Source organism: Eublepharis macularius, chromosome 2 (assembly GCF_028583425.1).
Source record: "Eublepharis macularius isolate TG4126 chromosome 2, MPM_Emac_v1.0, whole genome shotgun sequence".
NCBI lineage: Eukaryota > Metazoa > Chordata > Lepidosauria > Squamata > Eublepharidae > Eublepharis > Eublepharis macularius.
Window position 1 is genome coordinate 151,879,785 of NC_072791.1, and position 16,632 is coordinate 151,896,416.

Genomic DNA, 16,632 nt, shown 5'->3' on the forward strand with positions numbered 1-16,632 from the left:
TTGCCACTTTGGGGTCAGGAAGCAATTTTCCGCAGGCCAGTTTGGCTAGGGATCCTGGAGGTGTTTTGCCATCTTCTGAGCATGGAGCAGGGGTCACTGTGTGTGTGTGTGTGTGTGTGTGTGTGAGGGGAGGTAGTTGTGAATTTCCTGCACTATGCAGGGGGTTTGACTAGATGACCCTAGAGGTCCCTTCCAACCCTATGATACTATGATTCTATAAACGCAGAATCTACAGCAGAAACACTGAGTGAAAGCGGGAGCATTTCACCCTTTTCACACCCAATTCTTGTTTTGCTTCAAATCCCTCCCCAGGTGGCTTTTGCCTCTTTGGAATCCTACTGAGGGAACAGCTGCTAGTAGACAATTTAGAGCAAATATGAAAAGGTTTAAGTACTCCCTCCCATTCTCTACTGCATTTCCATTTTAGATTCCTTCTTCCAAATCAGCTTTTCATTTTTAAAAATGGTGTCTGTGTTGTTGCCCCTTAAATCACCTTAGGATTTTAAGAAGAAATAGAATACAATAATGAAAAAAAAGGAAAAGGAAAGTGCATCATCCTATAGGGAACTATTCTTCCCCCATACAAGTACATATATTCTGGTGAAATATACATAAAAACATTCCTTTCTCATCCACATAAATTTGGAATACCCACCAACCCTTGCTTCTACATATATGCCGTATTCCCCATAACAATGCAAAACAGCAGTTGAAGCGAATAATGAATTTGCAGTGATGCTATTGTCTGTACACCCATTGCAATTTTCTGTGGTCAGATATGTGTACTTTGCACACTGTGAGACTTCTGCAATAGCACCCTGTTGAGAGGTGGGATCAGTGCTTAATATTTTCTGTACTATCACCTCAGATATGTGAATGGGGGTGCCAGGTTGTGTTTGTGAATGAAACTTATTTTTCATGAGGAAATAAAGAAGAATTGGGTCTAAGAAACTCACTGGGTCAAGGTAGGTAGGCAGCACTTCAGCCATGAGCTTTTCACTGCATCTGCATAGGTTTGAAGGTTTCACAATCACACAATTCCCTGGTGGAGAAAAGACCACATGACTATAGTGTAAACCATCAAACATTTCGATCCAGCCCAGCAGGAGTCCCTCTAAAGACACCAGCTGAACAAAGTATCTGTGAGTCACAGTTGTGGAGATATTTGTGTGAAAAAATGGACAGCCTTCAGAGAGCATCTCACTTACCAGCTGCAATGGCCCCCACCAGAGAGATCAGGCTGACATGGAAGGGGTAATTATAGGGTGCAATGATGAGCACGACACCATAGGGGTCCTTGCGGATGAAGGCACTGTCAAGCTTGGTGGCCTATGAGGAGGTGAAGACAAGAATAGTTCATGAAGCAAGTGAGGCCATGAAAAAGAATACAGGAAGTTGTCAACATGAAAGATCTTGTTTGGCTTCAGTGTCCACCCTGCTTTTCCCATTATAATTTCTGGCTTTGCTAGTTAAAATGATGGATCTGTATCACCTCTTTTTTCTGTTTTACAAAAGGTTCTGCAAGGTCCAAAAGATAAAAAGATGTTTTACAGCATGATTATTCCACTTGCTGAGCTTTATATTTTTTATATTGTTTGCTGAAATAAATAACATCATCATCAACAACAACAACATTCGATTTATATACTGCCCTTCAGGACAACTTAATGCCCACTCAGAGCGGTTTACAAAGTATGTCATTATTATCCCCACAACAAAACACCCTGTGAGGTGGGTGGGGCTGAGAGAGCTCTTAAAGAACTGTGACTAGCCCAAGGTCACCCAGCTGGCTTCAAGTGGAGGAGTGGGGAATCAAAACCGGCTCTCCAGATTAGAGTCCCATGCTCTTAACCACTACACCAAACTGGCTCTCTTGTTTAAGTACCAATGGTACCAATTGGTACATCAGCGGAAAGTGCTTCCTCTTAATAGGATTTGAAAAGGTAGGACACAATCTTCCTAAAGTGATATGCACTTGAAAAGGTTAAGGGTGTTTTCATGCATAACACTCAGGTAGCAATCCTAGGAAACTCTCCTCTTCTCTAAAAGCATTACTGACCTCGAAGTATTTGCACTTGTGAATGCTGTTAAAGCACGAAACAAGATTTTTTAGCTATTATGTCCCCCCCCCCCCAGTATCACGGACTCTTTGCAATACTTTTGAAAAGGGATAGATTGGGATCCATTTCAGCCTAGTTAGCCTCTTATACAAGCATGCAAGCACTCTCTTTGCTCATACAAATTTACAGTTCCTTCCCTCTCCGCTTGACCCTCTTACCAGGTTCTTGCCCACACACTCATCCTTCATCCAGCACCTCAGGTTGTTAAGTGCATTGTTCAGTTCACTCCTAGCAAGAGAAATTTCAGGCATTTGTGCTTCAAAAGCAGGCTGTTGAGAGAACAAAAGGATTTTAATTTTAGCTATACTGGGTTTACATATCACATAGCAGAACAACTGGTTCTGGTTCCAGAACAACTGAAGACAAGCCAGAACTACACTCACCGTGCGCATGTCTGCATTCACAGCTTGCAGGATTTCGCACCTATTCTCCTCCAGAAAGCGGCCCAGTGCCTCCAGCTGGGTCCTCCGATATTCCATAGGGCGTGTCTTCCCTGCTAGCCAGGTAGCTCTGAGGCAGTCCACCAGGGCAGCGTAAGGGTTCAAGCTGGAGAAGAGGCAGGTTATCAAATAATTTCAATGGATCCTGGAGAATGCTTTGTCAAGATGCCCACAATCTCAACTGCATAACAACTCACAATGGTCCCTTTCATTTTCCTTTATAAGCAGCATCAGAAAAAAAAAATACAGCAGCAACATGTGCATAAATGGAGCTATCGAACTTAGTGGGAAGTAAAAAAATCAAAGTTAACAACATGTTATGTGATTAGAACACCCTGAGATAACCGAGTATGCAAGCTACTCCAACTGCAGTGAAGAGTGGACAACTGAGGCAGACTCTCAAGTAAGGGAGTCAGTAATCACAAACTTTTGTGGGAATTAAAGACATACAAAGAAACTTCCAGGCGATCAGGCACGCTGCTTTATGCTTTCAGGCACATGAACAGTATGAAAAATACAAGTAGAATCCCAAATGTAAACAAAGGTAGGTAAGAGGGAACTAAAGGATGTTAAGGAAGTACTGGCAATCAGTGCTAAATAATCCATTAAGATATTTGAAAGAAAATTATTTTTTCTCCTTAATTATTTTGTTTCTGTCAACATAATATATGAAAACAGATGCCACCCTATTTGTCATTGGGAGGAAATTAAGAGCACTATAGAAGGGTGACACAGCATTCTTTGTGGGTAGGCCTGGCGGAGGCATGCCTGAGAGAGTGAAAAAGACAGCTGGGCAAAAAAAAAAAATTCAGAATGTTAGCAGAGAAATTTAGTGCAGCTAAGTGTATGAATGCATGCTGATGAGACAATAAACTTACACAGAATCTGTTTACTTTAGCAAAGAAAATAAGAGTCCTTTTATTTTAGGAACTCCAGTAAGGATAGGAAAGAGAAGAGATAGAGTCTAGACTAATCTATTTAAGCTAGGATGTTGGTGGATGCAGGAAGCAAAGACTGTATCATCCATGGTTGCAAGATAGAGAGAAGGTGTGCATGCTAGTGAGGGAGAAGGCGGAAGGAAGGAAGTGTCTGAGAATAGTACAGGTTAAAGGGATAGTACAAGTAAGAAGGTGGGAAGTTCATATCCCGACTTCTCTGTCTCTCTATCTCTCTATTATGGCCCCTCTGTAAAGTGAGACAAGGGACAGTGTAAAAGTCCTTCACTTCTTACAGTAAAGAAGAGTACATTATTGTAGAAACTCCTCAACAAAAAGTTTAGACTCCTGTAAATTTGAACCAGCAATCCTCCATGGCCACTTTTTTATGCTGAAGAAACAACATAATTTCAATGAGTAACAAGTACTGAACAAGGTAATGAATCTTGTATGCTCAGCATAACCAGTCAACCCTTCAGTTTCAAAGCATACGTTTTTAGACACATGCCACCTCCTCAGGAATTCCTCACCCCTATTCCTAGGGTTGCCAGGGGCCAAAGCAGAAGTTGCAGGGGTCTGTGGGGCAAGGGATACTCACTTCACATGCACAAGTGTAGCACATGCACACAACTGTACTCCCCTGCCAGGCCAGAACATGATGCCATTTTCCTGTGTAATGGAGGAATTGCAGTGTGCCCTGAAGCTAAGTGATGTGGAAACCACCTCTTTGGATGCAGTTTTCTCTGAGCATTGCTTCAGTGCAATTCTTATGGCGCCAGCGCAATGGGGAGCACATGCACATGCTTCTCCATACTCCCTGCTTTTCCCTCCCGCTGACCAGGTGAGTGGAGCCAGGGGGAGTCAACTGAGGGCCTACCTCATCTGAACTGGATGTGCCTGAAAATCGGGCTAAGATTTAGCTTCCTAGGTGTGGTTCACACAATGAAAACAATGAGGCAGCAGAGATCTGAGGAGGTAGAACGAACTGTACCATGTCAGACTGCAGAAGGTGGATTCCAACCCTGAATGTTTCTTCACATTAAAAAGACATTAAAAACAAGCCATTAACAGAAGCTGAAATGGTGTATTCCACTCTACCACCTGACATTCTGTCACTGCCATCTCAGCAGGGGTCATTTCATAGAAAAATAGCTGGAGGAACTCATTAGCATAACTCATTAGCATATGCCATGCCCCTTGACATCACCAGAAGTGTGTCATTAGCATAACTGATTTGCATATGACACACACCTCTGACATCACCTATCCTGGCTGTTTTGGACCCAGTCCTGGCCTTCCAGGGCCGAAATTGGGCTCAAAATGGCAAAAGGGGGCTGAAAATGGCCGAAAAGGGGCCCAAAATGGTCAAGAACAAGCCGCTGCTGAGTGGGAGAGTGATCCACCACCTGTCAGAAGCCTGATCCAGGCCATTTCGGCTCCAATCCAGGCTGAAACAGGCCCCAAATGGCCGAGAGTCAGGTGGGCAGGGCCACCTGACATGTGACCTCTTTGGGGACCTGCCAAAACTGCGTTCCTGCGCATTCCCCCTAGAAATGAGCCCTGCATCTCAGTCTGTTCTGTTTCTAAGCCAGGCCACAGATATGTATGCCTCGTGGTTGTCAAAGCCTGCTGCATGATTTTCAGGAGTACCACCCTGATTCAGTTTTACTGCAGCTGATCAGATAGCTGTTTCTCCAAGGTAAGTAGGTAGGGAGTAACTAACCTTTTTGGAGCAGGGGATATATGGGAATTTGGGGGATTTAACAACTAGTCTTGTTCACCTGCTATCCTCTTGGATATATCCTTACATGAATACACAAGAAGCTGCCTTATATTGAATCAGTATGTTGGTCTAGCCAGTTCCTCACTGCCTACTCAGACAGGCAGCAGCTCTCCGGGGTCTCACGTTGAAGTCTTTCACATCACCTTCTACTTGACCCTTTTAAATGAAGGTGCCAGGGGTTGAATTGGGAGGGACCTTCTGCATGCAAATACCTAACCAGTGAGTCACAGCTCCTCCTGCATGCAGCTGAGCTAGCTGGAAGAAGGAGTTTAGTAGGGTCTCATGTTGATTAGCAGCTCTAGTGAAGCAGGCATCAGAATCTCATCTGAACTCAGTTCACATATTCTGGAGAGGGGGATCAACTATGCTGGTTTCCTTATTTGTTTTTTAAACAGAATTCTAGATGTAAAGATCTCCCAGCTGGAATCCAATTCAGGAGGCTAATGATGTTTTTCAGAATTTTATTTTTCTTCAGATTATTTCTTCCTGCTTATGCAGAAACCAGTTTTTCCAGTCTGCCTATTTTTCCTGACTGTGGTTGGCTTCATTCTAACAGTTGTGGGTCAATAATAAAGGAAGGGGAAAGTCAGCACCTTTGACCTGCCCTGGTTTCAAATTTAATTGACTGTGAACCAGAAGAACTATGGGCAGATACCATAGCTATCACGGAAGAATGTGCAAAGACTGTTCCTGTAGCCTAAAGAAAGGAGAATGAATGACTGAGAAAACTCTTAAAATTGCTAAAGACAGACAAAAACCAAAAGGAAAAGGTGACTGTATGGATCATGAAAAGCTATGGATAGTGTTAAAGAAATGAATGTGCTACATCTGACAGATTTAATGCACAACCTGTACTCTGACAAGAGGCTACTGTTAGGACGCATATGGGGAAACATAATGGTTTCCAATTGGCAACAGTATCAGACAAGGATGCATATTATCTCCCTATCTGTTCAACCTCCATACAGAGCATATCATAAGGAAAGCTGGATTAGATTTAGAAGAAGGTGGAGCGAAAATGGGTGGAGGGAACATTAACTATTTGAGATATGCAGATGACACCATGTTACTGACAGCAAATAGTGAAAACTTGAAACGACTACTGATGAAGGTTAAAATGTTCAGCTGTAATCTAAAGCAAGATTACAGCTGAACATCAAGAAGACAAAATAATGACTACTGAAGAATTGCTCAATTTTAAACTTGACAATGAGGAAATAAAAATTGCTAAAGATTTTCTATTCATTGACTCAATTTTCTCTTTGTTTGCAGCCTCCCTTTTGGGAGGCTACAAACAAAGAGAAAATTGAGACTTGGAAGAGCAGCTATGAGAGAAGTAGAAAAGGTCCTTAAGGATAAGAACTTCTTTGTGGGAACCAAGATCAGGATGGTTCCCACAGTATGGTATTCCCCATTGCTATGTATGGATATGAAAGTTGGACAGTGAAGAAAGCTGATAGGAAGAAAACTGAATCATTTGAAATGTGGTGCTGGAGTTTTGTGGATACCATGGATGGCCAAAAAGACCAATAAGAGGGTTCTAGATTAAATCAAGCCTGAATTCTCCCTAAAAGCTAAAATGACAAAACTGAGACTATCATACTTTGGTCACATTCTGAGAAGACAAGACTCTCTGGAAAAGTCAATAATGCTAGGAAAAGTGGAAGGCAGTAGGAAAAGTGGAAGACCCAAAATGAGATGGCTGGACTCAATAAAAGAAGACATATCCTCCAGTTTGCAAGATCTGATAGGATGGATGTTTTGGAGACCTTTCATTCATAGGATCACCATAGGTTGGATGGCACATAACACACACACACTTCACTCAAGCCTTTTCCCAATATCAGCAATGTGTACACTGCACATTCCCTGAACTGAACAGAATCATGTATTTAGTGTCCTGCCCAACTTTTTCAGTCTGACTACCTGTTCCTTACCCATCTGAAGCAGAGTCCGGCTGGTGTTCAGATGCCTGAGGAAGTTCCTGATGTCTGTCTCGGTGTCTTCCATGCTGTTGTCCCACAGAACTAATGTTCTGCCTGTCTCCTCTTTGGTGAGAAGCTTCCTCAAGCTTGTGGTGTTGCCTTGGATTCTGTTGTCCTGCAGAACTTGTGCCGGAAGAACCGGTGTCACGTTGGGAAGGAAGTTCCCAGAGCTTGGCTTTTTCCCTGACACTCGATTGTCTTCCACTGACATTCTCCTGCTTGTTTTCACTTGCATTTGGATCTTCCTTCTGCTGCTGTCTGAAATCCAACTCCCCTGAGGTTCCACTTTCCACAGTCTCGCCAGCTAGAAAAAAACCCATCAGATGCAAAAGCCACATATGTAAAAATTGTCATTCCCCCCTTCAAATACCTGCAAGCAGTGTCTGCTGTTTTTCATACATCTTTCAAATGTGATATATAAAGAAAAGCAGTGCCTTTTACATGTATGTGCATTTTTCTCATACAAAATATCAAATATACTTGTATGTTTTACATGGGTACTGGCAAAAAATTATAAAACTTTGCCTAGCAGCCTTTTAACCATATATAAACTTAATAGAATGCCCATGAGTTATTTAGGAGGGTTTCCTTCTTTTTCTGTGTTGACAAGATTTTTTAAAATGTGATTAAGTATATTTGCTTGATTCATTTGCTGTCCATCCAGCATTTGCAGCCCAACCAGTTGGCACAAGAGACAGAGAATTGTCTGGAAATCTGTAAGTTTAGGTTAAAGAGAAATGGAAACTCCATGCCACCATAACCTGTAGACTAGACTACTATAAAGTGCTGTATGTGGGGCCACCTATGAAGATAATTTGTAAGCTTCAGTTGGTACAAAATACAGTGGCAAAATGGAGTTAGCTTGTTACCCAAATTGGCGGGGGGGGGCTCCTTGCAAGTTGGGGGAATTAGTGTGCAAGGAAATGAGCTAGTGAGAAGGTAACTAGCAGGATCTCTAGGTCCCTTCCCTCAGAGGACTCTCAAAGTGACCATGTGAGTGTGTAACAAAAATGATTTTTATTAGAGGGGTATCAAAAGCAATCATACAAGAACATACACCACATATGTGAGGAGTTGCCTAGGAAAAGACGAGCAGAGGTTGGATAGAGGTTTGGGGTTATAGTTACCAGTCCAGAAGGGGAACAGCTTGAGCGTCCTGTGCTTAATGACAAGAAGAGACAGAGAGGCTCAGACATGCATCTGAGGGAATGTGTAGAATCCCAGAACACACACACACACACTGTAGAACATACCTTGGGGCAGCATTACATCTTCTGCCCAAAAACAATAACTTAATGGCTGTCTCTGGGAAGTGGGAAAGCTTTGATTATGCTTTCCTGGGCGAAACTAAAGTTATCAGTGATGATTAATGACCTGGGAAGGCTGGATGGGAGCGACTATCAAAGCTCTGATTAGCCTTGAATAAGGAAGGGGATGACGGAAGATTGGAAGGGTACCATAAGTCAGCTATGACTTGATGGCAATTTTCACCACTGCCAGATTTTCTTTAATTTTGTTCTTTTAAATTATTTTTATTTATTATTTTTATCATTATTTTATTACATGTTTGCTGAAACTTGTAGTTGGAAAGAAATAAAGTGGCATATAAATATTTTAAAATAATTTTTAAAACTTTTTTACCTTGACAGTTTTTTGTTGACTGGAAGGCCAGTGGGACAATAGACTTGGGAGGTGGAGGGTCATAGCCCCATTCTATTCTCCAGAGTGACTTGCTGCCCAGTTCCATGGTCACAAAAGCTCTTTCACACCCCTCTTTCCCTTATGCATTGGCAACGAGGTCGGCCAAACATACCTTTCATGTAAAAAGATCCTGTGGAGGGCTTTTTTTATTATTATTATTTTAAAATGAGCAGACCACATCACTAAAATTATTCTTAATGTTTATTAGTAAATTAGTATTTTCATTTTCCCCATTTTTATGGCAAATTCTGGGAGAAAACTGAGTGATTACTTGTACTGTATCGAAGGCTTGTTTTTCCTGGGAATTACTAATCCTTCTTAAAGAGGAGCCCTGATGGGTACCTACCATTACTACTGATGAATTTTTGCTCCTCCTTTGACCCTGTCTTTATGCTAAAAGAATAAAACTTACATTTATATTGAGAATCCCAAATGTTTTTCAGACATAGTTCTGAGAAACTAAACCAAACTGTGAATTTTTGAGCAGATCTAACAGGGATAAGAAATATAATTAAATCTGTACAAATGATAAATACAAAAGGCAAAGGGTACAATCCCTGGTACATTCAGTAACTCTAAGGTGGATATTTTTCTCTGATTGACTTCCTGGATAGTCTGAGAATCTTGACAGAAGCCATTGTTATGACTGTACTTCTCAGAAGCCCTGTTAGTAAATTCACAAAGCGCTTTCATTGAAGAGAGCATCTCAAGATCAACAATATTCCCTAAACCAGGAATATTCTCTAAATCTCAAAGCCGGTCAGCAGGATCCTTTGCATCTTCATACCTTCCTGTGTCCTTTCCCTGTGCAGTGATACCCTCAAAGCTGATGGGGACAATGCTTAGATATCCCATACCATTATTGTCTAACCAGCAACGACAACTAAAGCATTGTCTGCTTTTTGCTTTTTCATATAGTCAACAACATCCTCAAGGCTCAAAATAAAATATTGTCACAATCATTCTCCCAATATTCCTGGGGGAAAGCTGCATGGTATTCCCCTTTTACAAGTGGGGCTGAGATTCAGTAACTGTATCATGAATCAACTCAGATTGGAACCTGCATCTCCCACATATAATACAAGAATACCAAAAGATTATGCACTGCTTTTCTTTATTCCTACTGTGCACAATATCTCACAACCACTGACTACTATACCCATTCTCTTCCAGTCTCCAATAAAAAATATTTCCCCTTAAAAGGAATCCTCTTTGCCCCTCTCCTTGCTTCTTATCTAGCAAATGGCTAGAACAAGAATCCTTAGAAAGAAAAAGCTGGATATCTTCAATTGCATGTTACTGTTTGGTACCTCTTTCCATTGCTGCAGTTGTATTCCTCAGCCCGTACTACTCCTTCCTTTTGTCTGACTGGCTCTGGGTGCAACCAGTAAATGGATGGCTTATTTTTATTTTAAGGATTGCCCAACTCAGCACCTTTTTGATGCCTCTGCACTTTATTCTTGGCACCGTTGATTGGCTTTTGGGAAAAGCCATCTAGGAGCTGGTTGGGCGTGCAGGAGTGGTGGGGCCCCTGCCAAAACCACAAGGATACAGAAGATATGTCTGTGAGGGTGGAGATAGCACATGGAGGCTGTTATGGAACTGAGGACAGAACGCAAAAGAGCAGTGGGACTCATAGAAGACTACAGGATATAAGAGGAATCCCTTCTTCACTCTGATGACATGAAGATGTTCTTTGTAATAATTCCACAAGCACACTGTGCCTGAAGTATTGAAAGTTTTATTTGAATAAAAGCAGGGCCTTCCCTGGCCTCTGCTTTAGTAGAGAAAAAACAGCCAGCTACCAGAAGGGGAAGTGGAATCAAACTACAGCACAGGCTTTTGAGCCCTAAGGGATCAGAGGGAAATAACTAAACAGTTCAATAAGGGGAAACAGTTCAATAAGGGAACATCACCGAATTCACTGGCCTTCACCAGTAGTACAATCCCTCTGTTCCATTGTTGCCAACTGAACTCTGGTGAAATGATTGCTGACTTTGTGGCAGAACTGCACCTTTTGGTAGAATTCTGTGTTTGGAGATTCTCTTGAGCAGATGCTGCTTGATAGACTTGTGGCAGGGGTATGTGATCAGACAATACAACTATGCCTCTTAGAGAAAAAAAACCCTTGATTTTAAGGCAGCAGTGGACATTGCTTTGACTATGGAAATGGCAGCCCACCAAGCCCAGGAGTTACAGAGGAGTGGGAAAGAGGATACAGCCTGCCTACATCAAGTGGCTGCACGTGGCTCCAGGATTATGCCAAAATCATGGCTTCATTTCCCAGCTAGGGGCCAGCAACAGGAAGTTTCTACCTCAAACACTACAGAGCCATTGTGGTGCCCTACATAACCTTGACCATTGTCAGTTTTGGGACACAATTTGCTGGCATTGCCATCGCAGAGGGCATTTAGCATGTTGGTGCACCACTCAGCTGCAGCCCCATAACCTGCTTGGGCGGCAGGAATTTCAACAAAGGACTGCCAATCTTGTGGAGCTACGCCAGGAGGAAGGTGAGTAAGACAGTGATAGAATTTATGCTGTGTATACCTTGGGGGTTCACCACCAATACAGGCCCAAATAACCATTGCAGGTCGTATTCTGGACATGGAAGTGGCCACTGGGGCAGCATTCTCCATAACTGGGCAGGATGCCTTTGCTAGTTTATGGGCACCAGTCACCCCACCACCTTTACTGCCAGCCGGGGTGAGGCTACAAAAATATACAGGAGAGGCTATTCCACAGGCTGGCAGGGTTCTTCTGCCAGTGACATATAAGGGGCAACATAAGATTTTATTTTTGTGGGTGGTGCAAGGTAGAAGCCTGACTTTGATGGGCCAGAATTGGCTTCAGGAACCGAAACTGTATTGACAGAATATATTTTTGCTTCGCTCATGTTCATTGGAGGATGTGTTGGAGCTAGACAGGGATGAACAGGAAAAAAAACCCGAACAGGCTGTTCATTGTTCATTCCTGACGAACAGACAAATGGAACCAAACATGTCCCGTTAACGAACGTGTCCGGTGTCTGGTGTTCGTTGGTGCCAGGGTGGCCACCTTAGCACTTAGAGAGCCCATGTTCACAGGGAACATGCAGCGGGCTCTTCTCCAGTCATCACCCAAGTTTGGTCAAGATTGCATTATGGATCTCGGAGTTATACATTCCCAAATTCGACACCCCCAGGAGACTCCCATTCAACACAAATGGAGCCACCCTCCCCAGTTCACTTTGGCCCCATGCAGTGGTCCTGAAGGTGGGCCACCTCCCCTCTCATGGGTGGGGGGGGGTCTGGTCACTCGCTGGTGGCACCCCCCATGTGCCTGCCCACCAGGCCTCCGGGTAGGAGGCGGACACTTATCTGCTAATGCAGCAAGGTGGTTGATGACTGCAGCTGCTGGGCCTGGTGGGCTCGAGGAGGTGGGACGCCTCCCCTTTTGGGGGTGGGGGTCTGGCCACTCGCCAGCAGCACCCCACATGTGCCCACCCACCAGGCCTCCGGGTAGGAGGCAGACACTTATCCACTAATGCAGCAAGGTGGTTGATGACTGCGGCCGCCAGGCCTGGTGGGCTTGGGGAGGTGGTGGCAGGCCGCCTCCCCTCTTGGGGGTGGGGGGTCTGGCAACTCGCCGGAGGCACCCCCATGTACCCGCCCGCCAGGCCTCCAGGTCAGAGGTGAACACTTATCCGCTAATGCAGCAAAGTGGTTGATGACTGCAGCCGCCGGGCCTGGTGGGCTCGGGGAGGTGGTGGTGAGATGCCTCCCCTCTCGGGGGCAGGGGGTCTCACTGCTCACCGGCGGCACCCCCATGTGCCCGCCCACCAGGCCTCCTGGTCGGAGGAGGATAAAGTCTCCACTTATGCAGCAAGGTGGTTGATGACTGCAGACACCGGGTGGTCAGGGAGAGGGAGACCAAGGGGTTCCGGCCGCAGTGATGAGCTGCGCCTGGAAGATCCTGCGAGGGGGATGGGAAGACCCCGAATAAGCTGCTGCTAGCATCAACCACCTCCCTGCCATCACGGAAAGGAGGGGATGGGGCGGTGCAAGTGGTGGGGAAGGGTCATGGCAGCACCCGAGAGGGAAAGGAAGAAAGAGGGAACACGAAGTGGTCAGGGTGGGAGAGGGGGACCAAGGGGTTCTGGGTGTGGTGACGAGCCTCACCTGGAAGATCCTGTGAGGAAGACCTCGAATCAGCGGCAGCTGGCATCAACCACCTCCCTGCGGTCACGGAAATGAGGGGACAGGGCGGTGCAAGTGGTGGGGAAGGGACTCGTGGCAGTACCTGGAAGGGAGAGGTATGGACTGGGAACTGGAAAGCTCCCAAGTGAGAGGTAGTTAGGAAGGGTCAGAGTGGTCCCAGAGAGGGAGAGGAAGAAATAGGACAGCGGCAACAGCTGCCATCGCCCACCTTCCTGCCTTTGCGGAAAGGACAGGAGTCGTGGGACACATTCCCACCCGGCTCAAAGGGGTCCAGTCAGTCCTGTTGACAGGGTAGCCACCATGCTGTGCAACCATGCTGTATCCCTATACGGTACAATCGGTTGTGCAATCGCAGCCAAACTGTCCCTCATGGCCAAGGAGGGAGCAGTAACATGATAGTCCTTCGTGAAGTGGCAGCTGACATGACCCGCCATCCTGCCTTCACGGAAAGAAGGGGATGGGCAGGACAGGAGAAGTCGTTCATAAGGGTCGGAGTGGTTCCACAGAGGGAGAAGTAGAAAGAGGGACCAGCAGCCCCAAGAAATGAGGGGGGGCAGAGTAGTTCCACACCACTCCGAGACACCTCACCTGTGCAGGTAGTACGGGCACTACTCATAAAAGTTTGGGTGGCACCGCCAGACACCAACCGCCTTCCTGCCTTCGCAGAAAGGAGGTGATGGACAGGACAGGAGAGGTTGCTTGGACGGGTCAGAGTGGTTCCAGAGAGGGAGAGAAAGAAACGGGGCAGCAGCAGCAGCTGACATAGGCCACCTTCCTGCCTTTGCAGAAAGGACATGAGTCAAGGGACCCATTACCGCCTGCTCAGAGGGCACAGCGTCTACAATGGATAGGGCCACTGTGTGGCTCAACTACATGTGCAACAGCTCTTGAGCTGTTGTACAAGTGCACAAAGGAGGCTGCCGCCAGCATCACCCACTTTCCTGCCTTTGCAGAAAGGAGGTGTCATGATGATCTGGCTGTGCCAGGAAGGCCTAGCAAGGCCTCAGAAGCCTGTTAGCAGTGGGAGTGGGCCTGGCTAAATCTGACCCAAACATGCCAGCCCTCATTCGAGATACCCGCAGGGCTCAGTGAGCAAGGATGCGCAGCGACGGCATGGAGAACCAAGGGGCAAGATGCTTTAGTAGCCTGCGGAAGCCCACGCATTCCACGATGGATATGGGCAAGCCATATAGGGCAATCTTCTCTGCCAAGACATGAAGGCTCGCCTCCTGAGCCCTCAACCTCGCTGTTCTAAGTGGCAGTGTCCCAGGCCCTGAGGGGACAACCTCCATGAGTGCAGCCTGCCTGAGCACTCCGTTCCCACCAGCGTCACCCTCAGGGCAAGCATTCTTGGTTGGGGTGGATTCCGGTGACCCTCCCACTGATCCCCGCTCTGAAGAGCTGGTCGCCCCCTTTCTCCCTTCAATGGATGTTTCGCTGGGCGAGAACAGAGGCCACGGGTTTGGGTGGTGCGTCTTCAGGTGCTGAGTCAGGGCCGTTGACGACAGGTGCTTCAGGTTTTTGCCCCTGCACACCAGGACATCACAGGCACGGCACTGCACCACACGGGGGTCATTAGGAAGGGCCCAAAAGTGTCTCCATATGGAGGCATTGAAACGTGGACCACTAACTGTCCCAGGGGAAGGAGGACGAACGGTTACAGGCTGCACTGCGGAGCTGGCCACGGACGACAGAGTGAGGGGTGGACTGCAGGCAGGGACACCACCAAGAGTATGAGATGGGGACAGGAGGGATATTTCATAAAACACAAACCATTCCTCCAGGGATCCGTTACCCACTACCTCCTCAAAATGTTGAGAGAGATCCTCTCCCCCCCAGAGGAAAGACCTCTTTGGCCTCCTCCACAGCCCCCACAGGTGAATCTGGGGGAGCAAGAGTACTCTCTGCTGCCCCCGAGCCACACCCAGTACTGCTTTCCACAAGTAAACAAGGAGGACTGCCTTTGCACTTCACCCCACGACCACCCGTGGCAGCCACCACAACATGAAGACTCATTGTGCCACCAAACTAGAATTAAGTAGGACAGAAAAGGAGAGAACACTGTGAGTCCTTAGCCAAGGTGCCCACTGAGCTTGGCCCCAGGGCCGGGCCGCAGCCCTGGAACCAGAAGGAGGGTCTAGAGCCCTAGCACAGCACTCCCAGATACCTGACAAGATCAGGCACTAATAATAATGTGAGTCCTCAGCCGAGGTGCCCACAGAGCTTGGCCTCAGAGCCTGGCAGCAGCCCTGGAACCCAAGGCTGAGGCTAAAGCCCTAGCCCAGCACACCCACAAGCCTGACTACCAGATCAGGCACTGATACTAGTAATAGTAATAGTCAGGGTGAGCTCTCAGCCGAGATGCCCACTGAGCTTGGCCCCAGGGCCTGGCAGCAGCCTTGGAACTGGAGGCTGAGGCTAGAGCCCTAGCCCAGCATATCCAGAAGCCTGACCAGATCAGGCACTGATACTGATAATAATAATAATAGTCAGGGTGAGCCCTCAGCCGAGGTGCCCACTGAGCTTGGCCCCAGGGCCTGTCAGCAGCCCTGGAACCAGAGGGGATAGCTCCCTACCCCACCCACCACACACAGAAAAAAGACAAGCTCCAATGCACTCTCCCTCTCTCTCTCCCAAAAGGCTATCAACAGCTCTGTCCCACTCCACTGCTTGCTGAAAGTGAAAGCCAGAACTGGGAGCGCAGTGCCCTTTTATAAGCAGAGGTCTCATTGAGAAATGCAGGAGGTCTGTGTTTGGCAGTCAGAACTGCCTAACAGGGTTTGCAGGGATGAGATTGGCGTTCTCATGGCCACAGAACAATGCCCTCTTCCCTCCCTCCCCCCTGGTGTCTGCTCCCACGTTACTGATTGTAACCAATTTTGCAGTTCCGCGCTTGGAAGGAAGACCTGCCCATCAAGCTAAGTTGGGCTTTGATTGGGGTGTCCGGGGCGACAGAGGGAGTGCAGACAGAGTTCAGGCAGTCCCTCCCTCTGTTGCCAAGGCAATTGATTGAAGGCGCCTGAGTGTCTAGCTTCCTGAATGGCGGCTGAACGCAACAAACAAGGCTTGCGATGACCACCTGTTGGAGCACGCTACAGAGATTTTTACTCAAAAGCTAGGAACACTGACTGGGATGACAGCAAAGATTCATGTGCACCCAGAGGCACAGCCTCATTTTTTCAGGTTCTGCTCTGTGCCTTATATACTTTGCATAGTAACGTGGACATGGAACTCCATCTGCAGAAAGAAGGTATTCTGGAACTTGTCCAGTTTTCTCACTTGGCCACCCCAATTGTGCCAGTAGTTAAGGCAGATGGGTCTGTGAGAATTTGTGGGGATTATAAAGTCACAGTCAATAAGGTTGCTAGGCTGGATCCCTATCTACTACCTTGCATTTAAGATTTATTTGCATCCTTGTCTGGAAGGACTGTGTTTTCCAAACTTGATCTCAGTCATGCTTATCAGCAGC

The 16,632-nt window shown here is 46.5% G+C and overlaps 1 protein-coding gene across 1 annotated transcript in view; it reads right to left on the minus strand.

The window, feature by feature from the left end:
* The window catches only part of LOC129323545 (aldehyde dehydrogenase family 3 member B1-like), a 35,011-nt gene extending 26,001 nt beyond the window's left edge, over positions 1–9,010 (minus strand). The window contains exons 1-6 of the mRNA XM_054970079.1: positions 8,905–9,010; positions 7,216–7,567; positions 2,504–2,666; positions 2,279–2,389; positions 1,209–1,329; positions 957–1,042 (exon numbers count right to left, since the gene is read on the minus strand). Coding sequence (XP_054826054.1) covers positions 957–1,042; positions 1,209–1,329; positions 2,279–2,389; positions 2,504–2,666; positions 7,216–7,567; positions 8,905–9,010 — 939 coding nt within the window. The remainder of the gene's footprint in view (positions 1–956; positions 1,043–1,208; positions 1,330–2,278; positions 2,390–2,503; positions 2,667–7,215; positions 7,568–8,904) is intronic.
* Between the last annotated feature and the right edge of the window lie 7,622 nt (positions 9,011–16,632).